The 23486-nt window shown below is 49.4% G+C and overlaps 1 protein-coding gene across 1 annotated transcript; it reads right to left on the bottom strand.

Moving 5' to 3' along the window:
• Nucleotides 1-4256: 4256 nt before the first annotated feature.
• On the bottom strand, nt 4257-19446 carry THY1 (Thy-1 cell surface antigen). Its single transcript, XM_035139746.2, has 4 exons — nt 19313-19446; nt 11135-11208; nt 10014-10352; nt 4257-8898 (listed from the first exon to the last, which is right to left on the bottom strand). Exons 2-4 carry the CDS (start codon nt 11169-11171, stop codon nt 8786-8788), a joined length of 489 nt encoding a protein of 162 aa, XP_034995637.1. The 5' UTR covers nt 11172-11208; nt 19313-19446; the 3' UTR covers nt 4257-8785.
• Between the last annotated feature and the right edge of the window lie 4040 nt (nt 19447-23486).

The raw sequence follows: 23486 nt of genomic DNA, 5'->3' as shown, positions 1-23486 counted from the left end.
GGTTCTGGTGACTTCTGTTTCAGTGTATCTGAAGAAGTGTGCATGCACATGAAAGCTCATACCTATGACAAACTTAGTTGGTCTCTAAGGTGCTACTGGAAGGATTTTTTTATTTTTTGTTTCCACTACGTCAGACCAACATGGCTACCTACCTGTAACTTTGCTGTAATGTTTTCTATGTCAGGAGGACTTCAGTGCTAAAGGTGGATCTCATCTTCCTCTCTGGTGGAATTGGAAAAGCACCTGGTCATCTGGAGAGGGCACTGGAGGTGAAAGGCAAATCCTCACCCCCGCTTCTCGTACTCCATACTAAATCATAGTTGTGGCATCCCCTATGGCACCTTGAGGCTCGTGCCCAGTGCAACTGAATGGGTTGTGCTCCCCTAAATTAATCTCTGCCCCCCTAATCCTAGCCTGCTTACCAGTAGTTTGATTTGCAGACGCCAGCTGGTGAAACTGTACATTCTAATCCATTATCAGTAAGGCCCGCTTCATGTATACAAGGGTATGGCGTAAATGGGCACGGCAAAATGTGAGTTTTTGACTGCAAAATTCTGCAAAACTATAGCAAAACTTTGGCACTGGTTGGGATGAAATTGGACAATGTTGGATTTTTGGGTGTTACAGACACCTGCTTGATGTATCAATGACTGTTGGGCAAGGCACTAAAGATGCAGGTTTCGTATTGCAAAATGCTGCAAAGCAACTGCAAAACATTGGCACCAGTTTGGAGCGGATCCAAAATCATGGGGTGTTGCAGGTCCACACCATCACTGGAAACACCAGTGCAGAAAATGCAAATGGCTGTCAATTAAATACTGAGGGGACAGTGGCAACTGGTTTTTCTTGTCATCAGGGCTACCATTCAGGTGGGCATGGGGAACCTTTGACCCTCCAGATGTTGCTGAACTACAGCTCTCATCAGCCTCAGCCAGCATGGCCAATGGTTGGGGTTGATGGGAGTTGTAGTTCAGCAACCTCTGGAGGGCCACAAGTTCTCCACACCTTCATTAGAGCGAGGGTGGCTGAACCCCTTGTCTTGGCAATTGATTTCCCCAGTGCCCACCCCTCCCTCCACATTTTTCTGGACCCTAGGACCTCACCAATTTGGAGGGCAGCATATGTGTGCAAACGACCACCACACCCACTGTTATTGTGGGGTTCCTTAGGTCAAACAGGGCTAGTCCTACTTGCAACAGAGGCTGGCAGATAGACAAGTAACCTGTATCTGATTAATTCAACCTGGCAGTGCCAAGGTCTGCTGGCCCCAGACCCTTCTAATCGTCCAAGAAAAGACTCGCATCAGATGAGGAATCCAACAATCTAAGGTTTTATTGTGTGCAGACAGATTTTTTTTCTTTGACATAATTTTCTTTGACAATAAGCTGTGGAAAACACTCTACAAATGTTCACAAAACAAGACTAGGACAATGAGCAGCGTTGGGTTCTGCCTCCCCCTCCCCCTCACCAGATTTCCAATCCTCAGCTGATGAATTGCAGTTAAAAATCAAGTCTGGCTGGGCAAAAGATGGTTAGGGAGAAGCTACCTGAGCAGTAAAATTGGGGGAGACAAGCCAAAGCTTGGAAGGATCAAGGGTGTTGGAGCAGGCCTTAGCCTAGCACAATGGCAGGGGCTGGTGGGAGGTTGGGCACTGGCTGGGTCTGGTAAGTGCTGAACGAGGCAGGATAGGGCACCAGGTTGGTGAGGGCAGGACAGAAGCAAGAAAAGGAGCCAGCTCATAAAAACCCATGGAATCTGTATTTGCAGAGATCCACCTAACCAAACATCTCACCAATAAACCTCAAGCAACATTCAGCCCAGGCAGCCTGTAGCTCTTTCACAATGGATAGAGGCTCTCTGCTGCTCTTTCTTTGCTCTTATCCAGCAAAGAATTGCAACAGCTGTAAGAGCATCACTCTGTTTTCAGTTGTAATCCCACTCTCTGTACTGTATTTACAAAGCCTGGTTCAAAAAAGGGGGGGGGTCCGTCCTCCCCCTTTAAAAAAAAGCACACATTTCCCTTGAAATCCCACAAAAGGTGCATGTGACATGCAGATATCCACCTGCCCGTTTCAAATGGCATAACAGAAATACGGCACATCAACAGCTTATATTTTGCACCCTCAGTTCTGGGCACATACTGTTTACTGGAAAATTATTTTAAAAATAGTGCCACTATGAGTAGGTGAATGAGGTGCTGGTGGGAGAAAATTAAGAAAATTGCAGGCGCACAGCGTTTTGCAAAGTCAGCCAAAGGTTCTAGTCCACAGTTTTCTAGTAGGCTAGTAAAGGTAAAGGGTAAAGGGACCCCTGACCATTAGGTCCAGTCGTGACCGACTCTGGGGTTGCGCGCTCATCTCGCATTATTGGCCGAGGGAGCCGGCGTATAGCTTCCAGGTCATGTGGCCAGCATGACAAAGCTGCTTCTGGCAAACCAGAGCAGCACATGGAAACGCCGTTTACCTTCCCGCTGTAGCGGTTCCTATTTATCTACTTGCATTTTGATGTGCTTTCGAACTGCTAGGTTGGCAGGAGCTGGGACCAAGCAACGGGAGCTCACCCCGTCACAGGGATTCGAACTGCCAACCTTCTGATCAGCAAGCCCTAGGCTCAGTGGTTTAACCACAGCGCCACCTGGGTCCCTACTAGTAGGCTAGTACAGTAAAGCAAATCTACTTTGGTCATTTGCAGTTCAAAGAAAACTTACTTTCCTTCATGCTATCCAGAAAGCAGCTTAGAAATAGTTGCTGATATGGCTAAGCAAAGAGTGGTACTGGTGTGAGAGAACCCACCTTGCAAAGTCTACCCAAGGTACTAGTCCACAGTTTTCTGCCAGTACTGGTAAAATAATCTATTTTTTATCATTTGCAATTGGCAGAGTTGCCTGGGTATGTTTGCTTTTCCTCTAATATCTCCTGGAAGGAACCCTCTGCTGCCAAGAAGTGACCAGGGAAAGTGGATTGCTCCAAACGTGCTCCAGGAATCCAGACTGGAATTTCTTTAAAGGCATAATGAAAAGCACTTTATATTAAGCAGATTTTGCTGGAATGACAGAAATGAGGAAGGCCTGCTTTGCTCAGCTGTGATGCAGCAAGAGAATGCAAGGACTGGACCTTTTGAGAGTCAGATAACAATACCATTCGTCAAACAAGCCCTGTTTCTGGGCAACACAGCCTGTAAACTCACGCCACTTAACGTTTGGAGGTGCACTCTGCATCAATCTGTCCAAATCTTTGAGAACTGGGAAAGGGAACTGTTTTTAGCTTATTTATCAATGGAGGGTGGGAGGGTTCTGAATACAGCTTTGAGACAATTTAGACCTAAGCAATAGAGAGGAAAACCATGCAGATTTAATTCCCATGGTGATTTTCATGGAGCCGAGGATCAAGAGGTCCTCCCCTTATGCTCTATTACTCCAAGATAATTTCTCCCTAGCCTGCTGCAATCCAAGGTATTTTCTCCCCTCCCAGCTAGCTCTGACTGAATAAGTCCACACGGTTCCCCCATCAAACCCCTACTTTTGGCCCTTAATTCCAGTAGCGCTGAGAATCCAAGATGGCCTTTCCACTTAGGACTGAGCCAACTCTAAGGACTCTCTAGCGACAGGTGGGCAACTGGCGGCCAAGGAAAACAATTCACACTCTTTACAGCTTGAACCTTTTGCTTGACTGCCATTGCGGTCAGCGATGACACTCACAATTAAGGGTCGCTTCCACTTCTTCCAGAGCAGAGGGGAGCAGGGAGGCTCCACAGCTGATTGAGCAGTGCCTGACCCCCCCCCCCGCCCCGTTACTGCCTTCATACCCCTATGTTAGACACCTGCAGCTGCAAACTAGGGAGTTGGGGTAGACAGGGGTCATTTCTCCTGCCCCCTGGTAAGACTGAGCTCCCTTTCCTTTCTCCACCTGAGGGCTGGGGAAAGACCATAGAATCACAGAAGAGTTGGAAGGGGCCACAAGGTCCAAGGCTCTGCAATGCAGGTATTTTTTGCCCAGCATGGGGCTTGAACCCACAACCCTCAGATTAAGAGCCTGCTGCTCTACCAACTGAGCTATCCCATGCAAGCAAGCTGCTCAGCTATGCTTCCCAGATGAAAGATGAAGGGCTATGGCGCAGTGGGAGAACATCTTGCTGTGCGTGGAAAGGTCCCAGGTTCAATCCTTGTTACCTCCTGGAACTGTTGCCTGAAACCCCAGAGAGCTGCTGCCAGTCAGTGCACATAATACTAGGCTAGGTGGGACAATGGTACAAGGTGGCTTCTTTTACACACTAGGTTTTTCTTCAGAGAAAAGACCAAGATCTGTTTTGCTGACAGACTAAAAACTGCTCACCTTGGGCTGGGTAAACCAGAAAGCTTTGCCCCGATACTTGATAATGTTCCTGGATCCAATAAGTTTTAGAGTTTAATCAAGGTTTGGAGTATTAAACTGAGTACTAGACACTTCTAATCCCTGGATTCAGCAAGTGTTAAAAGCTAATTGAGATAGGTTAGGCTGCTGGGTGATGGGCCATTAAGAAAACAAAGGACCAAAGGGCTTGTCCTAGATGAAAAATGGGTGGGTGGGGCCTCCTTCAAAGGACAAAACCAGAGTTTAGATTAGAGGTGAGAAGGAATGTGCCCTAGAAGCAAAGCAGCAAGCTGGAGAGAGCGTGAGAGCGCAACTTTAGAAAGCCATGTTTGATGTCTGTCTGGATCCATGGCAGACATCAGTATGTACCATAGGTGTGGAAGAAACAAGACCCTTTTGGGGTGCTGATGCTGTGAACCCCTCCATTGTAGGCTCAGGTTAATAAATGAACAATATATCATAGATAAATAAACCATATATATTAAAGGCAACAGTCTCTGCCAGGCCTCATTACCTAAAGGAAACACAAACCCTGGGTAAGCTCATAGAACCCCAGAATCTTGAATTGCTCAGAGATTGGATTGCTGTGCAACACTGGTGTCAGAAGTTGGCATTTGGGTTTCCTGGAGGAGGGCGTGGGAAAGATGTGTGCCTGAATCGGCAGGAACAACAGCAACCCTCCTTGAGTGGCTTACGAGAGTGAAGTAACAACAAAGCAGGCGGTTGGATAAAATGGATCAGCTGCTGGCAGAGTGGCGACGAATTCTCCATGGAGATGAATGCATGACTACATGCGAGGTGAGAGCCTTGCCTCATGATATGCTTACAGGGGTTTGGAAGTGACCCAGGAGCTCAGCTACAAGACGCCTAGATGGAAGGGTGGCCAAACAGATCCACTGTGTGGATGGGCAGCTGAGAGGCTTGGACCGCAAAGTTAGTAGCTGAAGGCAAGGGGGAAGACAACGCCTCCAGCTGGCTGGAGCTGAGCAGCTGCTACTGACTGATTTCTCCACTCCCTCGGAGCCTGCTGTGGAAAAGGGAGAGTGCAGGAGGAAGGTGCCTCAGCGGGAGGACACACTGCAGGATGGAGGTGAAGAGCTGCTGCCTAGAGATCTATTCACTCCATGTGTGCCAGAAAAAGAGATGTGTTAATATTTGTGCGCAAGTAGAGCAGCGGTGTTTTTCTTAGTGGTGGAAAAGACACCGGAAAAGCCAGAGGCATAAGTGTGCATAAGTGGCTTGCAGAGGTGCCAAAAGAAGAGATGTGGCAGGAGAAATTGGAGGTATGAGAGAGCATTCAAGAAGAGCAGCTGGTGTCTGAGGAAATGGATGAGATAACTGCCCACAATGATTTTGCCCCTTGGGTGCCCTAATATAGCCTTGCACGGTGGGCACCCATCCCAGAACTTACAGTCACCCAGGATCTCATGGGTTTTGGAAGAAAGAGCCACTGGGAGGATTACCTGCCTTTCTTTGGGCCCATGAAGCATTCAGGAGATGTTGGGAGTAAGCAGAGAGGGGAATTCACGGCTGTTGGGAGGAAACAGAGGCCAATTTCTGGTCACCAACTTAGGGGGTCTGATCCTAATGAAGGTATCCCCAGGTAAAGACTTTGATTTACAGTTTGGGGGCAGGGGATGTAGTGGACTGGCCCAGGGTTAGTAAGATGAAAAAAGTAGAAGGGAACCCCCAGTGTGCCAGTGCAGAAGCAGATGTGTTCCCCTATGGTTGTGTCTTGAAGCCCTGCATGCCACTGCAGAGACTGTTTGGGGACTGGAGTTTGGAGCCTCCGATCCACAACTAGAGGGGAGGGGAAAGAGAAATTTGAAAAACAAACCCTGAATGTGTGATTTGAGCCCCAAAGTAAACTGTTGATCTACTTGGAACTGAGAACTTGGTGAAATCCCAAGACAAACAGTCATGCAGGCAACAGCATGGTATGTTTTTTTGGGACTGTTTTATTATTTGCTGCAGGGGACCATCCTGGAAGTTTTGGCAAGTTTTTTATTTTATTTTCTGAATGCTGTTGATTTGTTGTTGTTTTTTGCATGTTTGTGGTGATGGGAGCTGTTGAATGATTTGTAGGAACTGTTGAGCTAGCTGTATGTTTGAAAGCTGCCTTGTGCAGCAGGAGCAGAAGGGGGAAATGAACAAAGGCGCTAAGAGTTGTATCCTGCCTTAAACATGTCAAAACTCACTATCTTGGACATGCCAAGTGTGGAATACAGAACTGACTCGGAGTGTGCACTAAGGAGAAAGGAGAAAACCTGACTTGTTTGAAAGGAATAAGCTGATACTGTACTGGGTTGGGTTAAAAGTGTCATTTTGTATTTTTATCTGTTTTTAATGATGTGTGTTCTCATGCTTTGGCTCACTTGTTTGTGAATTTTCTGCAGGAAAGAGATATTTTGCTGTTTGTTGAAAATGTGTGGACAGGTGTCTGATTTTTTTTTTTTTGGGGGGGGAGGTAGTGTTATGAGTTTGTGGGTGCCAGACCACTCTATTCCCTGGATCCAGTAAGTGCTTGAGGAGTTAAACGGAATGCGAGAAGCGTCTAATCTCTGGTTTCAGCAAGTGTGCAAAAGCTAATCAAGTCAGGCTAGCCTCCTGGGTGATGGGCCATTAGGAGAACAAAAGACCTAAGGGCTTGTGCTAGACTGGGAATAGGTGGGTCCCCCTCCCTCAATAGACAAAGCCAGAGTTTAAGGCTGAGAGGTGAGGAGAGGTGTGTCCTAGAAGGAAAGCAGCAAGCTGAAGAAAGAGAGGGAGAGCAATGTTAGAAAGCAATATTTGAAGTCTGTTTGAATCCAAGGCTTGGACTATGGGAGAAACAAGACCCTTTTGGGGTGATGATGCTGTGAATTCCTCCTTCATAGGCTCAGGTTGTATATATGTGTAAATAAACCATATATATTAAAGACAACACAGTCTCTGCCATGCCTCATTTCCACAAACCCTGGGGTAAGCAGCTGGAACCGCTGGAATCTCACATCACTTGGAGCCTGGGTTGCCGTGCAACAATAATTTTTTAAAAATCTTCCTTAAAAAACAAACAAGCCAGGGTTAGCAGAACAGTTGCTTGGGCTAGGACTGATTTTAGCTCTCCTTCACGGAACCCAGCCAATTCGAGGATCCTGTTATGCAGAGCAAATGATGGGCAAATTTGAAGCTCACCCACCCACTGCTGCACCCCAGGCTCTCCCAAATGCAAGAAAAGCCCTGCCGGGTCAGTTGCACCTGAGCTCAGCACTCAACTTCACTTGCCTACACTGGGAAGCCCACAAACTGCATGAAAACAAGCAAATCAAAGTAACAGCATACAACTCTCTCCCTCACTGCTGCTCCCTGGCAAACAGCTTTCAGTGACAGGTTGGCAGGGATTGAATCTGGAACCTTTTGCATGCAATGCAAACACATGACTTCCATGCCACTAAAGCTACGACTCCTTCGTCCAGCAGCCAACGCCCAACCCCGGTAGTGAATCTGCAAGCCTCTGCTATTCCTTTTGCAACCCAACCCTAGGTGCAAGGGGTTTCCTGTTCTCTCGCGGAGGATACCCAGCAGATAAGGGCCATGCTGCAATAAAGACCACTGTGGGCTTCAGAGGGAAAAGAGCACTGTGCGTCAGGGCTGTCCTCCAAAAATTAATTTATTTCATTTAACAAAGTGTATATATATATATATCGCTTGATTGTACTTAAACCTCTAAGTGGTTTGCAAGAAATATGCAGGCTCTCAATGCATGCTGTCGCCCTCACAACTCCCATGACACCTGATCAACAGCCAAGCAGGCTGGGTGGGGGCTGATGGGAGTTGGAGTCTAAGATGTGCTCTATGAACCCCCCCCTCCACCTGCCCCCTCTACGTTTTGCTGCACACCTCTTTGGTTTAAAATTTAAAAAGCATGCTGAGCCTTGCTGGCATTGCTTCCTTCCCTCGAGTCTCTAAGACAAAGCTGCAGAAGACCAGAAGCAGGGGCACATTTGGGAGAAGTGGGCAAATAAAGAGAGGAACCGAAATAGCAAAAATTGGCATGGGGTGGGACAAAAGAAAGGAAGGCAGTGGCACATAAATTCTGCCATGCTTGATTTCTGGATGGAGCGCTGAGGATCCCCCCCCGTCCTTTTCCTGTCGCACCCTCTGGGTGATCCGTTGCTTGAATGTGGCAGCATGATACTGGCTTTTAGCGCAAATCAGTCACTTTTATCAGCTATGCGGCTATATAGAGAGAGATATAGAGAGATAATATTAAGAGATACAATCGGGGTTCGGCATCAAACCATCCTCCTTATCGGCTGCCTCTTTCTGGAACAAGAACAACAATGAAAAAAGGAAAGGGCCACGATGCTCTGTTGGGTTTAAGTCCGCTCCCCAGCCGGCTCTCCCTTCCCTCCCTCCCTCCCTCCCTCCCCCCACTTTGCTCGCTTCTCCTTCTTTACAGGGACACAAAATCCACAGCTTGCAGGAGAGGCAATGAGAGCAGCAGCAGCAGCAGCCAGGAGGTGTTTTGGATCAAGAGGCTGATTCCTGCGCATTTCTCCAGCCGGTCTGCAAGAAACAAAGGGTGCATTCAGACATGGGGAAAGGTTGCATTTGTTTTCCTGATGAAAACACTGGGCCTGGGGATTCCCACCTTCCCTTTGATGCCGTCTATTTGTTTGAGCATTTTTTTTAAAAAAAGGGAAATCACCTTGGAAAAGGCAACCAGTCTATCAGAATCATTCAATAAAGTCATAGATAGATGGCATGACAACTCTTGCAACCCACGAATGGATCGCTTTCGGTCAAAGATGATGTATGGACAAATCTAATGATATTTGGAAAGTATTTATCGAAACCATAGTGACCCATGAGTCAACGTAGACTTGAGGGAAATCATAAGTTTATCCATTTACATACATATTATATAGTTCCGTAACCATAATTATATTTCATTGTCATATTCTTGCTGTTGTTTTCCTCTGCCTTTTAAATGTTTTTTTAATATATTCTTTTAATTTTTTCTATTTACTTTAACTCATTGTACCATTCTTAATAAGGATGATAATAAAATAAAGTCATGAACCCAAAATAAATCACCAAAATGTGCCCACCTGATTTCTCTCCTCCCCTCTACCCCCTGTGAATTTGGGTCACTTTGCCTCCTGTCTTAAATCTAACCCAATAAACATCTTTGCCTGCATTCACAGTTCACCACCCTTATGGATGAACAAACCCATCCATTTTTGGTTCTGCGGATTTCTCATTCTTATCCAGCCTTAATATCAGTTCTCCACAATTCTGCAGCAATTTGCGCTTAAAAAGAAAAGTTCGTCAGAGTTTGACAGCAGTTTTGTGTGAATGTCTCCTGCCACACCATTTTGACAAATATACACATTTTTGCCAGCAACTTCCCACAATACAACAAATTTTGTCTCGTTTTCACTAAAATAGGTGCTGTTTTTCCCCGTTTCTGTGCACATTATTCGGCTAAAGAACCGCACCGCAAAATTTGGAGAAGTTTGAATTTTGAAGGATAGCTGTGTTCTGGTCTCATTGTGAATGGGGAAGTTTCTTGCTAAGATGCAAATGAGATTGAATTTCTCTCCCACCCACCCCGTTTCAGGACCAGGGCCAGCTCCTCTGAGTTCTTTTCCTGCCTCGCATCCAGGACTCCTGCTCACCTTTGAAAACCGAGATGTTCTTCATCTGGTTATCCTCATAATCGTTGGTGATCTTCAGCCTGCACACGTAGGTCCCCTCATCGGCGGTGGTGAAGCCCGCAAGGTGAAGGCACACCAGGTTGTTGGACACGGTGACGTTGGCCCGGTTCTTGTAGATGGCATTGGGGACGTTCTGGCTGCTGGCAACAACAATCCCCAAGCCGGAATCCCTGCTCAGGCGGAAGTCGTAGGTCAGGGCATTTGAGGTCTTCTTTTCGTACGCACAGTCCAAGCGCAGGCTTTGGTCGCTCAGGCAAGCGGTCAGGCTTCTAATCCTCTGGCAGCGGGCAACTTGGAGCACTGAGGAAGGCAAGAGGTTTTCACCAACACACGGAGAAGCAATGATCTGCAGAGCTGACCTGCAATCCTTGCAGCCTCATCAGTTAGAAGGTGAAATTAATACAAGAGCATTTTTAATCCCTCAAATTGGGTTAATTAACTCATCAAAGGGGAGCATCCCTTTTGGGTCTCCCTTTCCGGGTCACTGCAAGAACACCACCTCCTTTTTGGGGGGCTGTTTTCTATTGTTTTGATTCATTTACAGTGGTACCTTGGTTCTCAAACTTAATCCGTTCCAGAGGTCCGTTGCAAAACCAAAGTGTTCCAAAACCAAGGCTTGCTTTCCCATAGGAAGTAATGCAAAGCGGATTAATCCGTTCCAGACTTTTAAAAACAATCCCTAAAGCAGCAGTTTAACATGAATTTTACTTTCTAACAAGACCATTGAGCCATAAAATGAAAGCAATAAACAATGTACTGCAGTCACACAATCGATCGATCAGTAGCTGAACTGGGTTGCACACAGTCACAAAAACAAAACAAAGAAGAGCTGCAAAAAATGCAAATTAAACAACAAAAACAGGCAGATCTCAGTGTAAAACTTGAAATGGAAGTGTGGCACTCAAAATGGAGCACGTTTGGCTTCCGAAAAAGGTTCGCACACCGGAACACTTAGTTCTGGGTTTGCAGTGTTTGGGTTCCAAGTTGTTTGACTACCAAGGAGTTTGAGAACCAAGGTACCACTGTACTTTTCATGTAAGGAAGTGGCACCCTTGACATCAGCACAAGGCAATGAGTTTTACCTGTCACGAGGACTGCAATACCAATAGTGGACTTCATCTTCCTTTCGGTCTACGGTGTGGAGCGTGGGAGGAATCTAGGAGTAGAAAAGGCACCCGATTATATAGAGATGGGACTGGGAGGGCAAAAGGGGAATTGTCAAAAATTAGTCTGGCTGAACACAGCCGGTCTCGTGGTCTGAAGCTTATTAGAAAGCAGGAGCTTAGATTTGGGCGAGAGGGCCTGCAGTTCATTAGCACGCCCACACAGACAACACACGCCACACACCCCTTGCTTCCCGCCTCAGGCCCTTTATTCCCCTCCACCTGGCCCTTCTCCCCCTGCAGCGGAAAGCATGACTCAGCACTGGGTGAGCTAAATTGGGGATGAGTCATCCTAAGACTCCTGCAGTGGGGAAAGACGCCAAGGAGATGGTGAGGAGGCAGAAAGAGAGACAGGCAGATGGAGAGTCTGTGCCTTTTTGGCAAAAGAGGGGCTTTTAGATAAGATAGATAGCCTCTTCTAGACACCTCTGGGCTACACGGGAACAAGGAACCTTTAAATTACGTTAGCAGAAGCCTCCAGCCCGCTTTTCTATGTCCCCACCCCCACCAGCCTCTTCAGCTAGGCTCCAGCAGACAGCACCATGCCTTAGAAGCAGCACAACCTCTCCCACTGCTCCTAAGCAATAAGCCACATGAGCAAAGCAGTGCCATCTCAGGCATATCTGCTCAGAAGCAAGCCCTGCTGTGTTTACCGAGTAAAATTTGCATTCATTGCCCCATCTGCTTTTGCCTCTGGCCCTGCCCACCCATGTTATGTGGCCCCCAGAGGGTCTTGCCTAAGGGGATGTGGCCCTCAGAGGTGAAAACGGTTTTCTGCTCCTGCTATAGGGAATCACTGCCGTGCATGCTCTGCCTTTGGTCCCATCCGGTTGGCTTTGCGAAAATCCTGCATCCTCCTCAGTCTTTTCCACCTTTCCTCCCAAGTCTCCAACACAACACAGTTTGGAACCAGGAAAACCCCAGATTGGGCAGCTCCACACTTGCCTCTGGCCCACAGAAGGCAAGGTAAGCAAAGCAGAGGGAAGGACGCTGGCTCTGAAATATGTTCTCTCTCTGCCAGCCCAGACCCAACGTTCCTAGAGGTTACTCAGCCTTTGGAGAACCTCCAGAAGAAGGAAGCCTCTAGTTGTGGGGCAACCATCAAAAGCGTCTCTCAGTGGGATATTATTGCCCCTTCTGGCATGGCAGAAGGACGGTATAGAGGAGGGGAGAGGAACCTCAGGCCTAGGGGCTGAATGAGGCCCTCCAGGATGTCTATCAGGCCTTGAGGTTCTCTTCAGAGTGGCTCAGTCGCTAGAGCACAAGACTCTTAATCTCAGGGTCATGGATTCGAGCGCCATGCTGGGCAAAAGATTCCTGCACTCCAGGGGGTTGGACTAGCTGAGCCTCCAGGGTCCCTTCCGACTCTACAATTCTTTGAATCTATGATTCAAGCTCCATCTCTTCACTAACCACTCCTCTCTCCAGGCCACACCCCTTGCCGGCCCTGTTCCACATAATCTGTGAATGCTTTTGCCTGGCTGGAATTTGTCCTTGAACTCTGAGCACGCCTCTTGCTTGCTTGGATGCAGGTTAGAGAAGGGCGTGCAACGTGCTGCACAAACGTAGAACTTAGATTTCATTGCATCAGTATTGACAGATCCATCAAGGGTTTTACCGCTGCTAGCAGTTGGCTTGCTCCTTTGGCAAGGAGAATTATTTCAACTCCAGTCTTTCATCTGGCTTTGAAAAACCTATTGTCACTTGGCTCCTAGCCCCTGCCTGTTCTTCTAGTTTCAGGAAGATGGTAAAAAAGTTTGGTTCCCCCCCCAACTCGCTTTCTTCTTCTTCTTCATCAACATCATCATCACCATCTTATTTGTATGCTGCCTTTCCATAGTTAAAACTATGCTCAAGGTGGCTCACGAAGTGATTTTCATAATTACAAACATAACAAAAGTACTCATAAACAATAAACAAAACGCATCAAAAAGTACACAACCAAATTTCCACACAAATCGTAAGATCTAAAAATAAAGATACCAAAAGATTGAGATCAAAAACAGTAACAAAAAGCCCTAAACAATGCCCCAGCCCACAAGTCTGTTCAGCAGCGTCAGCTTTTGTAGCTGTAGTCATTCTGGGCTTCAAAAGCACCCTGCCCCTGCCCAACTTTGTCTTCAGAAAGACTCTCTGGAGACTCCAGCCTTTCTTAGAAAGTTACGTACTCTGAAAGACAGTTCCTCATAATCCCAGATACATCAGGACTGGAGTGAGCAAAGAGAGGCACTCTGCACATGCACAAGGGCTCTCTGCTTCATGCTGTCACCTCCCCGCAGCACTGAAAGCAGGTTGCCTGAATAAACCTCCCTGAGCATTACAACTCGGTTGCTTTAGAAGGCACAAGTTTGACAGGTCCCTGAACCCAAGGGACTTACAATAAGACACGGGGGAAACAACAGCAGTGGGAGGGAAATGGAGGCAGGGCAAAGAAGCAGAAAGCTATGCAGTTATTTCAAGCTTGTTTTTTTTTGGTGGTGGTGGTGGTCTTTTGCCTCCTTTCTCTGTTGGAGACATGGGCGTACCCAGGATCAAAACTAGGGGGGGGGCAAGGGGAGGGGCCAAGGCACGGAAGGGGAGGGGCCACAAAGTGGGCGGGAACGCCGAACTCGCGCTCCGCCGGGCTGTGCCCCTCCCTAGAAGCAGGGCTGGTGGGCGGAGGCGGAGCCCAGCCCAGCGGAGCGCGAGTTCGGCGTTCCTGCCCGCCGCGCTGCGCTCTCTGGTTCCCCACCGCGCTTGGCCTTGCCAGAGGGCGCGACGGGGAGCTGGAGGGAGGGCGCAGTGCAGCGGGCGGGAACGGCGAACTCGCGCTCCGCTGGGCTGTGCCCCTCCCTAGAAGCAAGGCTGGTGGGCGGAGGCGGAGCCCAGCCCAGCGGAGCGCGAGTTCGGCGTTCCCGCCCACCGCGCCGCGCTCCCTGGTTCCCCGCCGTGCTTGGTTCCCCGCCTCTGCCCACCAGCCTTGCTTCTAGAGTAGGGCAGCTGCCCTAACTTGCCCCGTGGTGGGTACGCCCTTGGTTGGAGATCCTGGACAGCTGCCAGTCAGTGCAGACAATGCAAGGCTAGAAGGACCTTATAAGGAGGCAGCTTTCTACACTTTTATTTACCGTAACTTGTTTCCTCATTCATACCTGTATGAAGTTTTGCTGGGGGGGGGGGAGATTTATGAGATAACGTCCTTTGGGTGTTGCCTGTTTTGGGGTTTTGATTTTGGCGTATGGGTTTTGCTGTTTTAGGCAGGTTGAAGTGTGTGTGTGTGTGTCTTGCCTGGCTTTTAATGTTTTATTTTTTAGAGAGTGCATTGTGTATTTTTGGAGAGTGGGGGGAGACAGGGTGTGAACACGTTTTGCCTTTTTTGCTTTGTTTTCCGTGTGCCACCATCTAGGTCCCCCATATTTTTTTGTCTTCGTGACTTGTCATAGCAACGGTGCCCATGGCAGTTCCAAAATATGCCTCCCTGGGAACCCTCAAAAGTCTGGGGACCCCAGTGGCATAAGGCATTGCCAGCTGATCAAGGAGAGGATGTGCAGAGCAACGGGGGCCATTTTCTCTGTAAAAGGTCTGTGCTGATGTCTCCCACTCTGATTTTCTTTCTTTTTTGTCCCCACAGTACTAAGCACTAATGGCTACCTCCCACTGAGTCAGAGCACTGGTCCATTTATTTCAGTATTGTCTGCAATTATGGGCAGCATCTCTTGGGGGTTTCATGCAAAGCAGACGCTCTCCCACTGAGCTAAAGCCATTTTGCATAACGAAAACACAGGAAGGTGCCTTATGCCAAGCCACCTTCAGCTCTGGGGCCTGAGGTTCCCCACCTCTGTTCCCGAACTACAACTCCCATCACCCCTAATCACTGGCCATGCCCCTCTGTGATTGATGGAGCCCCGTAACACCCAGAGGGTGACAGCGGCCCCTTCCACGACCCAGAGCCTTCTCAAGGGGCTAACTTTGTATTTTTAGGATTTTGCATTCAAATCCCCACTCAGCCATGAAGCTCCCCTGGGTGACCTTGGGACAGCCATCCTCTCTTAGCCTAACCCACCTCACAGGGTTGTTGTGAGGATGAAACGGGGAAGAGGAGAACCCATGTACATCACCTTGAGTTCCTTGGAAGATGAAGGAGGGATATAAATGCAGCAAACAAACAAATAAATTGAATTTGAGCCGATGTGGCCCATCAGCTTGCAAGGGCCTCCCGCCCCTCTGTAGCTGCAGAGGCTCTCCCCCCCCCCCAAATGATCCCTTCTGCTGTTTTGTGTAGCTGCTGCCCATGCTGACTTACGCGGTGGGAAGATATATTACAAGATGACTCACAGGCACAAATCAGATGTGATGCTGGACAGCGAGGACTGGGATACAACTCATTTTTAAAAAATGAATCGGCAGCTGGGCTGTGTATGTGAGCGACTGTTCTGAAAACCCAGGAAGCTCTGCTGTGGGGAAGGGGGTTTAATTGAACCCTTTCCCCCCAGTGTGACCTTTTGCCAGTTCCTCCCCACCCCTCCACCACTGCTATTTGCTCTGTGGAGAAAAAATACAGATTTGAAAAAGGGTGTGTGTGTGTGAGAGAGAGAGAGAGAGAGGGAGAGAGAGATTTGCATCAGAAAAGGATGCAGAAGGTTTTAACTAGCTCCAAAAGCACCATCTACCTCAGGGGTCCCCAAACTAAGGCTCGGGAGCCGGATGCGGCCCAATCGCCTTCTAAATCCGGCCCGCAGACGGTCCGTGAATCAGCATGTTTTTATATGAGTAGAATGTGTCCTTTTCTTAAAAATGCATCTCTGGGTTATTTGTGGGGCCCGCCTGGTGTTTTTTCATGAGTAGAATGTGTCCTTTAATTTGAAATGCATCTTTGGGTTATTTGTGGGGCATAGGAATTCATTCATATTTCCCCCCCAAAAATATAGTCCGGCCCCCCACAAGGTCTGAGGGACAGTGGACCGGCCCCCTGCTGACCCCTGATCTACCTCCACCCTTTCAAAACGGGCCCACTGAGTTGCTAATTAGTAAAACTGAAGCTCATGGAAGGAGGGGGGTATAGGATGCTACCTTATACTGAGTCAGACCATTGGTCATTTGGCTCAGTACTGTTTACACTGACTGGCAGCAGCTCTCCAGAGTTTAAAAGACAGGGTCATTCCTAGCCTTGGAGATGCCGGGGATTGAACCTGAGTCCTTCTGCATGCAAAGCAGATGCTCTACCCCTGAGCAACGGTCATAGTTGAGCAGCAGAGCCTCTAATCTGCATGCAGAAGGTCCCAGGTCCCATCCCTGCTTCTCTAGGTATGGCTGGAAAGCAGCCCTGTCTGAAATCCTGGAGACAGCTGCTGCCAGTCTGGGTAGATAATACAGAGCTGGATGGACAAATTGTGGGACTCAATATCAGGTAGCTTCCCAAGGTTCCTGAAAGGGGATGTAAGAGAGGAAGGGTGGGGAAGAGAGAGAGAGAGAGAGATGGGAAGGAATATTTAAGAGCCAGTGTGGTATTTCTGGTTAGCTTGTCTGACTAGGACCTGGGATCAAATTCCCACCATGCCATGAAGCTTACAGGGTGTGACCTTGGGCTGGTCACCGTGTCTCAGCCAGCCTACCTCACAGGGTTGTTGTGGGGATAAAATGGGGAAGTGGAGAAGTATGTACGCCACCTTGAGTTCCTTGGAGGAATGGTGGGACAAATAAATAAGATAACTAGGAATTTGGAGGAGGCAGACATGGGCTTGTCAGGCGGACATCTGTTGTTATGAACTGCCCCCATCTACTGCGCACCCCAACTCCTCCCTTTTTCTTTAATTTGATATCAAGCCTGCCTTTGTCTTGCTGCTTCTCTCGCTCTCCCCTCCCCACATCAATAGGCACGCTCCGTATGGAGCAGGCTTTGGCAATATGGCGCCCTGAGCGAAGACTAAATTTGGCAGAACCGACGTGATTGGTCAGTTAGCTAAGTATTTCTATTGTTTTACTTGATCTAGGTGCCCCCCCCGCCCCTCCTTGGCTACGCCCATGTTGTAAGAGCAGCACCACTGGGCATGGCCTGAGTGCACTGTTTATGCAGAACTGGGAACAAATAAAGTCTTTCAAGGCAGACAGTAGGAGAATTCATAGCCCTGCATTAGTTTAGGCCATTTCTCATGAGCTGTGCGATGTCCTGGGTTTGTGGGGAAGTGGCAGAGCATTTTCTTTGCACGCAAAAGTTTCTTGGCACCTCCAGGCAGGGCTGGAAATGTCCCATCTGAAAACCCACTGCAAGTGAGTGTAGCCAACAAACTAATCCTACGCACAGTTTTCTGCCTGCAGAGCAGACGATACTAAACTAGACGGACTAATGGTCTGGCTGATACTGAGCCGCATCATTGGTCCATGTAGCTCTGTATCCCCCACACCAACTGGCAGCAGCTCTCCAGGATTTCCTGCCTGAAACCCCCGAGAGTTGCTGCCATTTAGTGTGGGCAGTACTGAGCTACATAGACCTATGGCTCATTATATGTTCCTATAAAGGAGCTGCGTTGGCATGGAGAAGGAGGAGGTGATTCCTCCCTGGTCGCCAACTAAAGAGGCACACGGACCAAACTGCCCTCCCTTGCAGCCAGCCTGCAGGTCTGGCAAACCACAGGCGGAACAACAACAACAGCCTGTGCCGATTCTTCCTTGCCCCCCCCCCCACTTTAACGCCTACCCCACAGGAAATGGAAGGACCGGTCTAGACTGCACCAGCAATGCGGTCCACTATGATGCTGCTGCAGGGCTGGCTAAGGTGCTGCCCTTGCAGAACAGGCAGCTGCAGAAAAAGCATCGCCAGCAGAGCGCTTGGCAAAGTGTCTGCGGCACCGCCATGTCCCGCACTCAGCCTTCCCAGGCTGCACCTGCGTTTCCCACATTCCTAGGACCTTGGCGAGGTGACCGCAGCGCTCCTGACACCCAGCAGGAGTCCGGCACCCAAGGAGATCAGGTTACTGGTTCGAGGGCAACGGCTCTCTACCCTGTGGGGGATATTGCAGCAATCCCCCCCCCGCCATGTGGCGCTGACACAGCAAGTATGCCCGCGTTAGACAGTCTTGGAAATCGGATGCTGGATCCGTTCCATCAGTACAGCCTCTCTCTCTCTCTCACACACACACACGCATTTCTGGGCAGACGACGAATTTCTCCCCCTCCCTCCAAACACTTTCTGCCTGTGGCGGTGGGGTCTGTAAGGCGGAAGAACGGGCAAATCTGCAAGAGGAAGGGCATGGTGGCACCCCCCTCCCACAGGGAGACCCTCATAAGAATACCGAGAAAAGCTCTAGGGTGATGAGAAAGATGGCAGCGCCCAAGGGTGTCGTCCTCCGGGGCTGCTGCTGCGTCAGAGGGGACACTAAGGCAGAGGAAGCAAAAGGGCAAAAGCGCAAGAGACCCAACCCTGCCCCCTCCGCCGTCCTTTTCTCTGGGGATGCGGAGTCCGGTCCACAAAAGCGCAATAAAAGGGTTAGTCTCCAAGGTGCCAGGAGATAACTTGATGTTTTTGCTGCAAGAGTCCGACCCGTCGACTACGTCCCTCTGGAAATCCTGCTCCCATCACTCTCCTCTTCAAGCAATGCAAGATCTTCTCCATCCCCCTTTCCTAGCCCTTGCCTGCATCCCAGATCTATTCTCCCCCGCCACCTTCGATGCTTCCTCCTCCTCCACTCCTCCACTCCTCCTCCTCCCTGCTCATCTCCTTCTTCCTCGGCTCTGTCTCTCCCTAATAGCGCAATCCTGGGCACGTTTGCTCACGGGTGAGCGCAGCGCTTGCACCTTTGCGCAAAGGAATGCAGTCTTTTTTATTCGTGCGTTCATTTTCCCCGGGCGGTTAACCGCTCCTTTCCTCCATCTCACCTTTCCCACTCCATCTTCTTCCACATCCCTCCCTCTCTCCATCGCCCCCCCCCCTGCCTCCGGTTCTGCGGCCTCGCGTCTCCAAAATTTCCCGGGGCTGGGGGCAAGAAAATATGAACAGGAGAAGGGACAGCGGTATTCCGCTTCTCGCCGAGGCCCCTTTCCTCCCCACCCTCCTCCTCCTGCAGCCGCCCCACCCTGGAGATGGGCTCCTTCGACGGTCCCCTGGCGAGAAGCAAGCCCCGTTACCTGCGTCTGGAGCGAGGATTCTGCGCGTCTCTGGCTCCTGCAGTCTGGGGCAAGGCGAGAGACTGCTGCACGAGGCGACAGGGAGGAGGGGCGGGGCTCCGGGACACGCCCCGCCCACACAGCCCCACCCCCTGCGGTACAAAGCGGACTTCTCTGCAGGGGTGGGGCGAGCGCCTTCAGCAGCTTCTGGAGCCCCCTCCCTCGCCACGTGGTACACGGCTAGGAAGGAGAGGCGGAAGTGACAGCCGTGGTGGATGGGCTGCATCTCTAAGGCGTGCGTCTGCTATAGGGGCTCGTAGTTGGGGAGAGGGCTCAGGTTGGTGGGCTCAGGTTCAACTTGAGGGCTTCCCAGAAGACGTTTGGTTAAGTGGATCTCCACAAATACAAATTCCATGGGTGGTTATGAGGCAACCCTTATCTCCTGCCTTTCTCTCACCACCCTGGTGCCCCATCCTGCCTTCCTCAGCACTTACCAGGCCCAGCCAGTGCCCATCTCTCATCAGCCCCCACCATCGTGCTAGGCTAAGGCCTGCTCCATCACCCTTGACCCTCCCAAGCTGATGCCTTTGGCTTGTCTCCCCAATTTTACTGCTCAGGTAGCTTCTCTGGGACATGGCCGGCACAGAGCCTAGGGCTTGCTGATCAGAAGGTCGGCAGTTCAAATCCCTGGGATGGGGTGAGCTCCCGTTGCTCGCTCCCTGCTCCTGCCAACCTAGCAGCTCAAAAACACGTCAAAGTGCAAGTAGATAAATAGGCACCGCTCCGGTGGGAAGGTAAACGGCGTTTCCGCCCAGAAGCGGCTTAATCATGCTGGCCACATGACCTGGAAGCTGTACGCCGGCTCCCTCGGCCAGTAAAGCAAGATGAGCGCCGCAACCCCAGAGTCGTTTGCGACTGGACCTAATGGTCAGGGATCCCTTTACCTTTACTAGCTTCTCCATGACCATTTTTTTGCCCAGCCAGACTTCGTTTGTAACTGCAATTCAGCAGCTGAGGTTTGGAAATCTGGCAAGGGGGAGTTGGGAGGCAGAGCCCAACCTTGCTCATTGTCCTAGTCCTGTTTTGTGAACATTTGTAGAGTGTTTCCAACAGCTTATTGTCAAAGAAAATTATGTCAAAGACCAAAAGAGGAATATTGTCTGCACACAATAAAACCTTAGAATTCCAATAAAACCTTATTGAATTCCTCATCTGATGTGAGACTTTTCCTGGAAGCTGTGTGTGGTTAGTCGAGCACAAGGAGCCTGGCTGTTTCTGCAAATCTGCAGAAGTAGTTCGAAAGGAGACCGTATGGTGCTTTCCAGTTCTGTGTGTGTCTCTCGGAAAGCTTAAGGACTGAGTCAGCACACATTGCTGGCAACTGCCAACCAAGCCCAGCCAGGCTTGCTAACTGGGAAAAAAGACACAAACAGCTCTGCTCTCTGTTCCTTCAAGAGAAACGTGGTCCACAGATCTCAGAAGGGGTGCAGATAACCCTGCTAACGTTTGAAAATCAAAACTCCTGTGAAAGGCACAGCCATGGGGGCTGTTTGAAAAGTTGGCACATTTCTGTGGATGAGCACCAAATTGGTCGTGCAACACCTCATATGAGACATCACCAAGGAGCTTGGGGTGGGGTGGGGCTCAGACCTTTGCCGGAAACCCCGAAGAAATGCTGCGTGCCATCATGAAGATCTTCAGCTGGTTGAGACCCAGCACCCACCTCTGACCCCCAGCCATAGCCTCCAACATTTCTCCGATGAAAATAGGGATGTCCTAAGGGAAAGCGGGACATTCTGGGATGGAATCAGAAACCTGGACGGCTTCTGTAAATCCAGGAATGTCCCTGGACAATAGGGACACTTGGAGGGTCTGCCAAACGGCATCATAGGATCCACTTTCAAATAGCCCCTTTTGATTTATACCAGTGTAAGGCACACTAGGAATCCTAAAATGGCAATTTAACAGGGCAATATTACATAGCGTTGCTAAATGAAAACCAGTGAAATAGGCAAGAGCCCAGAACAGATATTCTGAAATGGGAGGAATGAGTACGTGAATTGGGGAGGAGGGAACAGGAGATAGGACCGCTTGAGGCTTTGGGAACTGGGTGACTATACAGAGCGATCCCCCTCTTTGTACAGCAAGAATTCTTCCCCCCCCTCCATGATGCAACCCTATTTCCTGTTACAGGAAGTGGAGTGAGCAGTGAGGATGATGCAGCAAATGCTGGGCAACTGAGCGGCCTACCAGTGTCCCATCTGTTCTGGATGAAGTCTAGAAAGCCATAGAAACAGATTAGAAAATGATCAGAGAGTTCCTATTCCACAGACTACTCCTTTGCTACAGGCATAGCTATAAGGAAGTGTGTGTGTGGGGGTGCAGTTTGCCAGAAATACATTTATTATTGAAAAGGCTCTTGCGTTTATCCTGCCACTGCAACACTCATGGAAATGGAAAGGGCAGCTTCCTAATGTGGATGTTGTTAGCACCAAGGAGCAAAGTGACAGAAGGAGCCTGGCATTTGGTGGAGGGAGAGTCGGCTGGGCTGCTCACAAACAGCAACAGAGAGAAGGAAAGGAGAGGGGTGTGTGATTGGACGATACAAAACCATGCATGGTGTGGAGTAATGTGGAGCCAGTGTGGTGTAGTGGTTAGAGGGTTGGGCTAGGATTTGGGAGACCAGGGTTTGAATCCCTTCTCAGCCATGAAACTCACTGGGTCAGATTTTTGGGCCAGTTACAGTTTGCCTCAGCCGTAGGGTTGTTGTGAGCTCTTTGGAGGAATGGTGGGAAATAAATAAAGTGGGCAGAGATTTCTTCCTCTTCCTTTTCTCTCATAATACTAGAACTTGGGGACACATCCAATGAAGCTGAACACTGGAAGATTCAAAACTGGTAAAAGAAAGTACTTCTTTGCACAAAATTGCAGAGTTAAACTATGGAACTCACTGCCACAAGATGCAGTGGTGGCTGCTAACTTGGATGGCTTTAAAAGAGGAATAGACACATGTGCAGAGGGATGAGGCTACCAATAGCTACTGGCCACAAGGGCTTTGTTCTCCTTCCTCTGCTGGAGGCAGTATGCCTCTTAATGCCAGTTTGCCTGGAGTCAGAAGTGGAGAGAGAGAGAGAGCTGTTGTGCTTGTGCCTGCCTTGTAATGTTTCCCTGAGCACAGGCTCTTGGAGGAGATGGACCATTGGCCTGATCCAGCAGCCAAGCTCTTGCAGCGTTCTTATGAGTAACAGTAAGGGAGGGCTGTTGCCTTCATGCCCTGGGAGCGTCTTGGAGCCATCTGATGGTCCACCACTGTGGGAAACAGGAGGTGGCAATGATGGGACATTGGCCTGATCCAGCAGGGCTCTTTTGATGTTCCTAGAATCTTAACATGGTGAACTTCAAAAGTAGGAAAGATGTGGGTGGATAGAGTGATGAGATTTGGAGGGAGAGAGAGAGGGAAAAAAAAGAGAGAGAGAGATGTGGGTGGCTGTCGCCATGTGGCAAACAGATGCTTCTGGCAGCCACAGGAATTCAAGCCCTTCTCTTCTCCTTCGGCTCTTCTTTTTTCTGGGTCCTCCAGCAATTTCAGGAATTCAAGGTGGAAGGGGCCTCAGTTCCCTGGAAAAAAGATTCCTGTCTTTCCCTGATTCATCTCTCTCTCCACCCAGGACACTGCCCTGCTTTCTTGCTGCATGAGAAGTTTGGCAAAAACAGCCCTTTCCTTCTGGAGAGTGATCACACTAGGGAGGAGGGGAGGAACTGAAGCTTCAAAGATGATGCACACGGCTGGCCTTGCATTTTGCACCACCAGAATCCGGCTCCACCTCCGAAGGATGCCAAAAGCAGGAGGTTCTTCCCCTCATTGTTGAAATGATCCTGCAAATTGTGTGTGTGTGTGTGTGTGTGTGTGTGTGTGTGTGTGCCCTTTCAGTTCTGTTCTTCCCTCCTTCATTCCCCAAGACATTTTGACAAGTCCCAGATCGCACACTTTTAATTCTGTGCTGCAAATTCCTTTGCCAAAGTCTCGTCCCTTCCTGATTCATCTTCCTGTTCTAGCTAACAACCCCTGAGATGTTTGGCAAAAACAGACATTTCTCGATAGCAGGAAGCAGACTCAGCCTCCTCATCACCATGGAAGCAGCAATCTTTGCAGAAATGTCACAGGCCTAGAGAGCTTGAGATGTCTTCTGCATCT

This window comes from Zootoca vivipara, chromosome 15 (genome assembly GCF_963506605.1).
Source record: "Zootoca vivipara chromosome 15, rZooViv1.1, whole genome shotgun sequence".
NCBI classification, from domain to species: Eukaryota; Metazoa; Chordata; class Lepidosauria; order Squamata; family Lacertidae; genus Zootoca; species Zootoca vivipara.
Note: the sequence above shows the minus strand (reverse complement) of the source record. Positions and strands in the feature narration are given on the sequence as shown.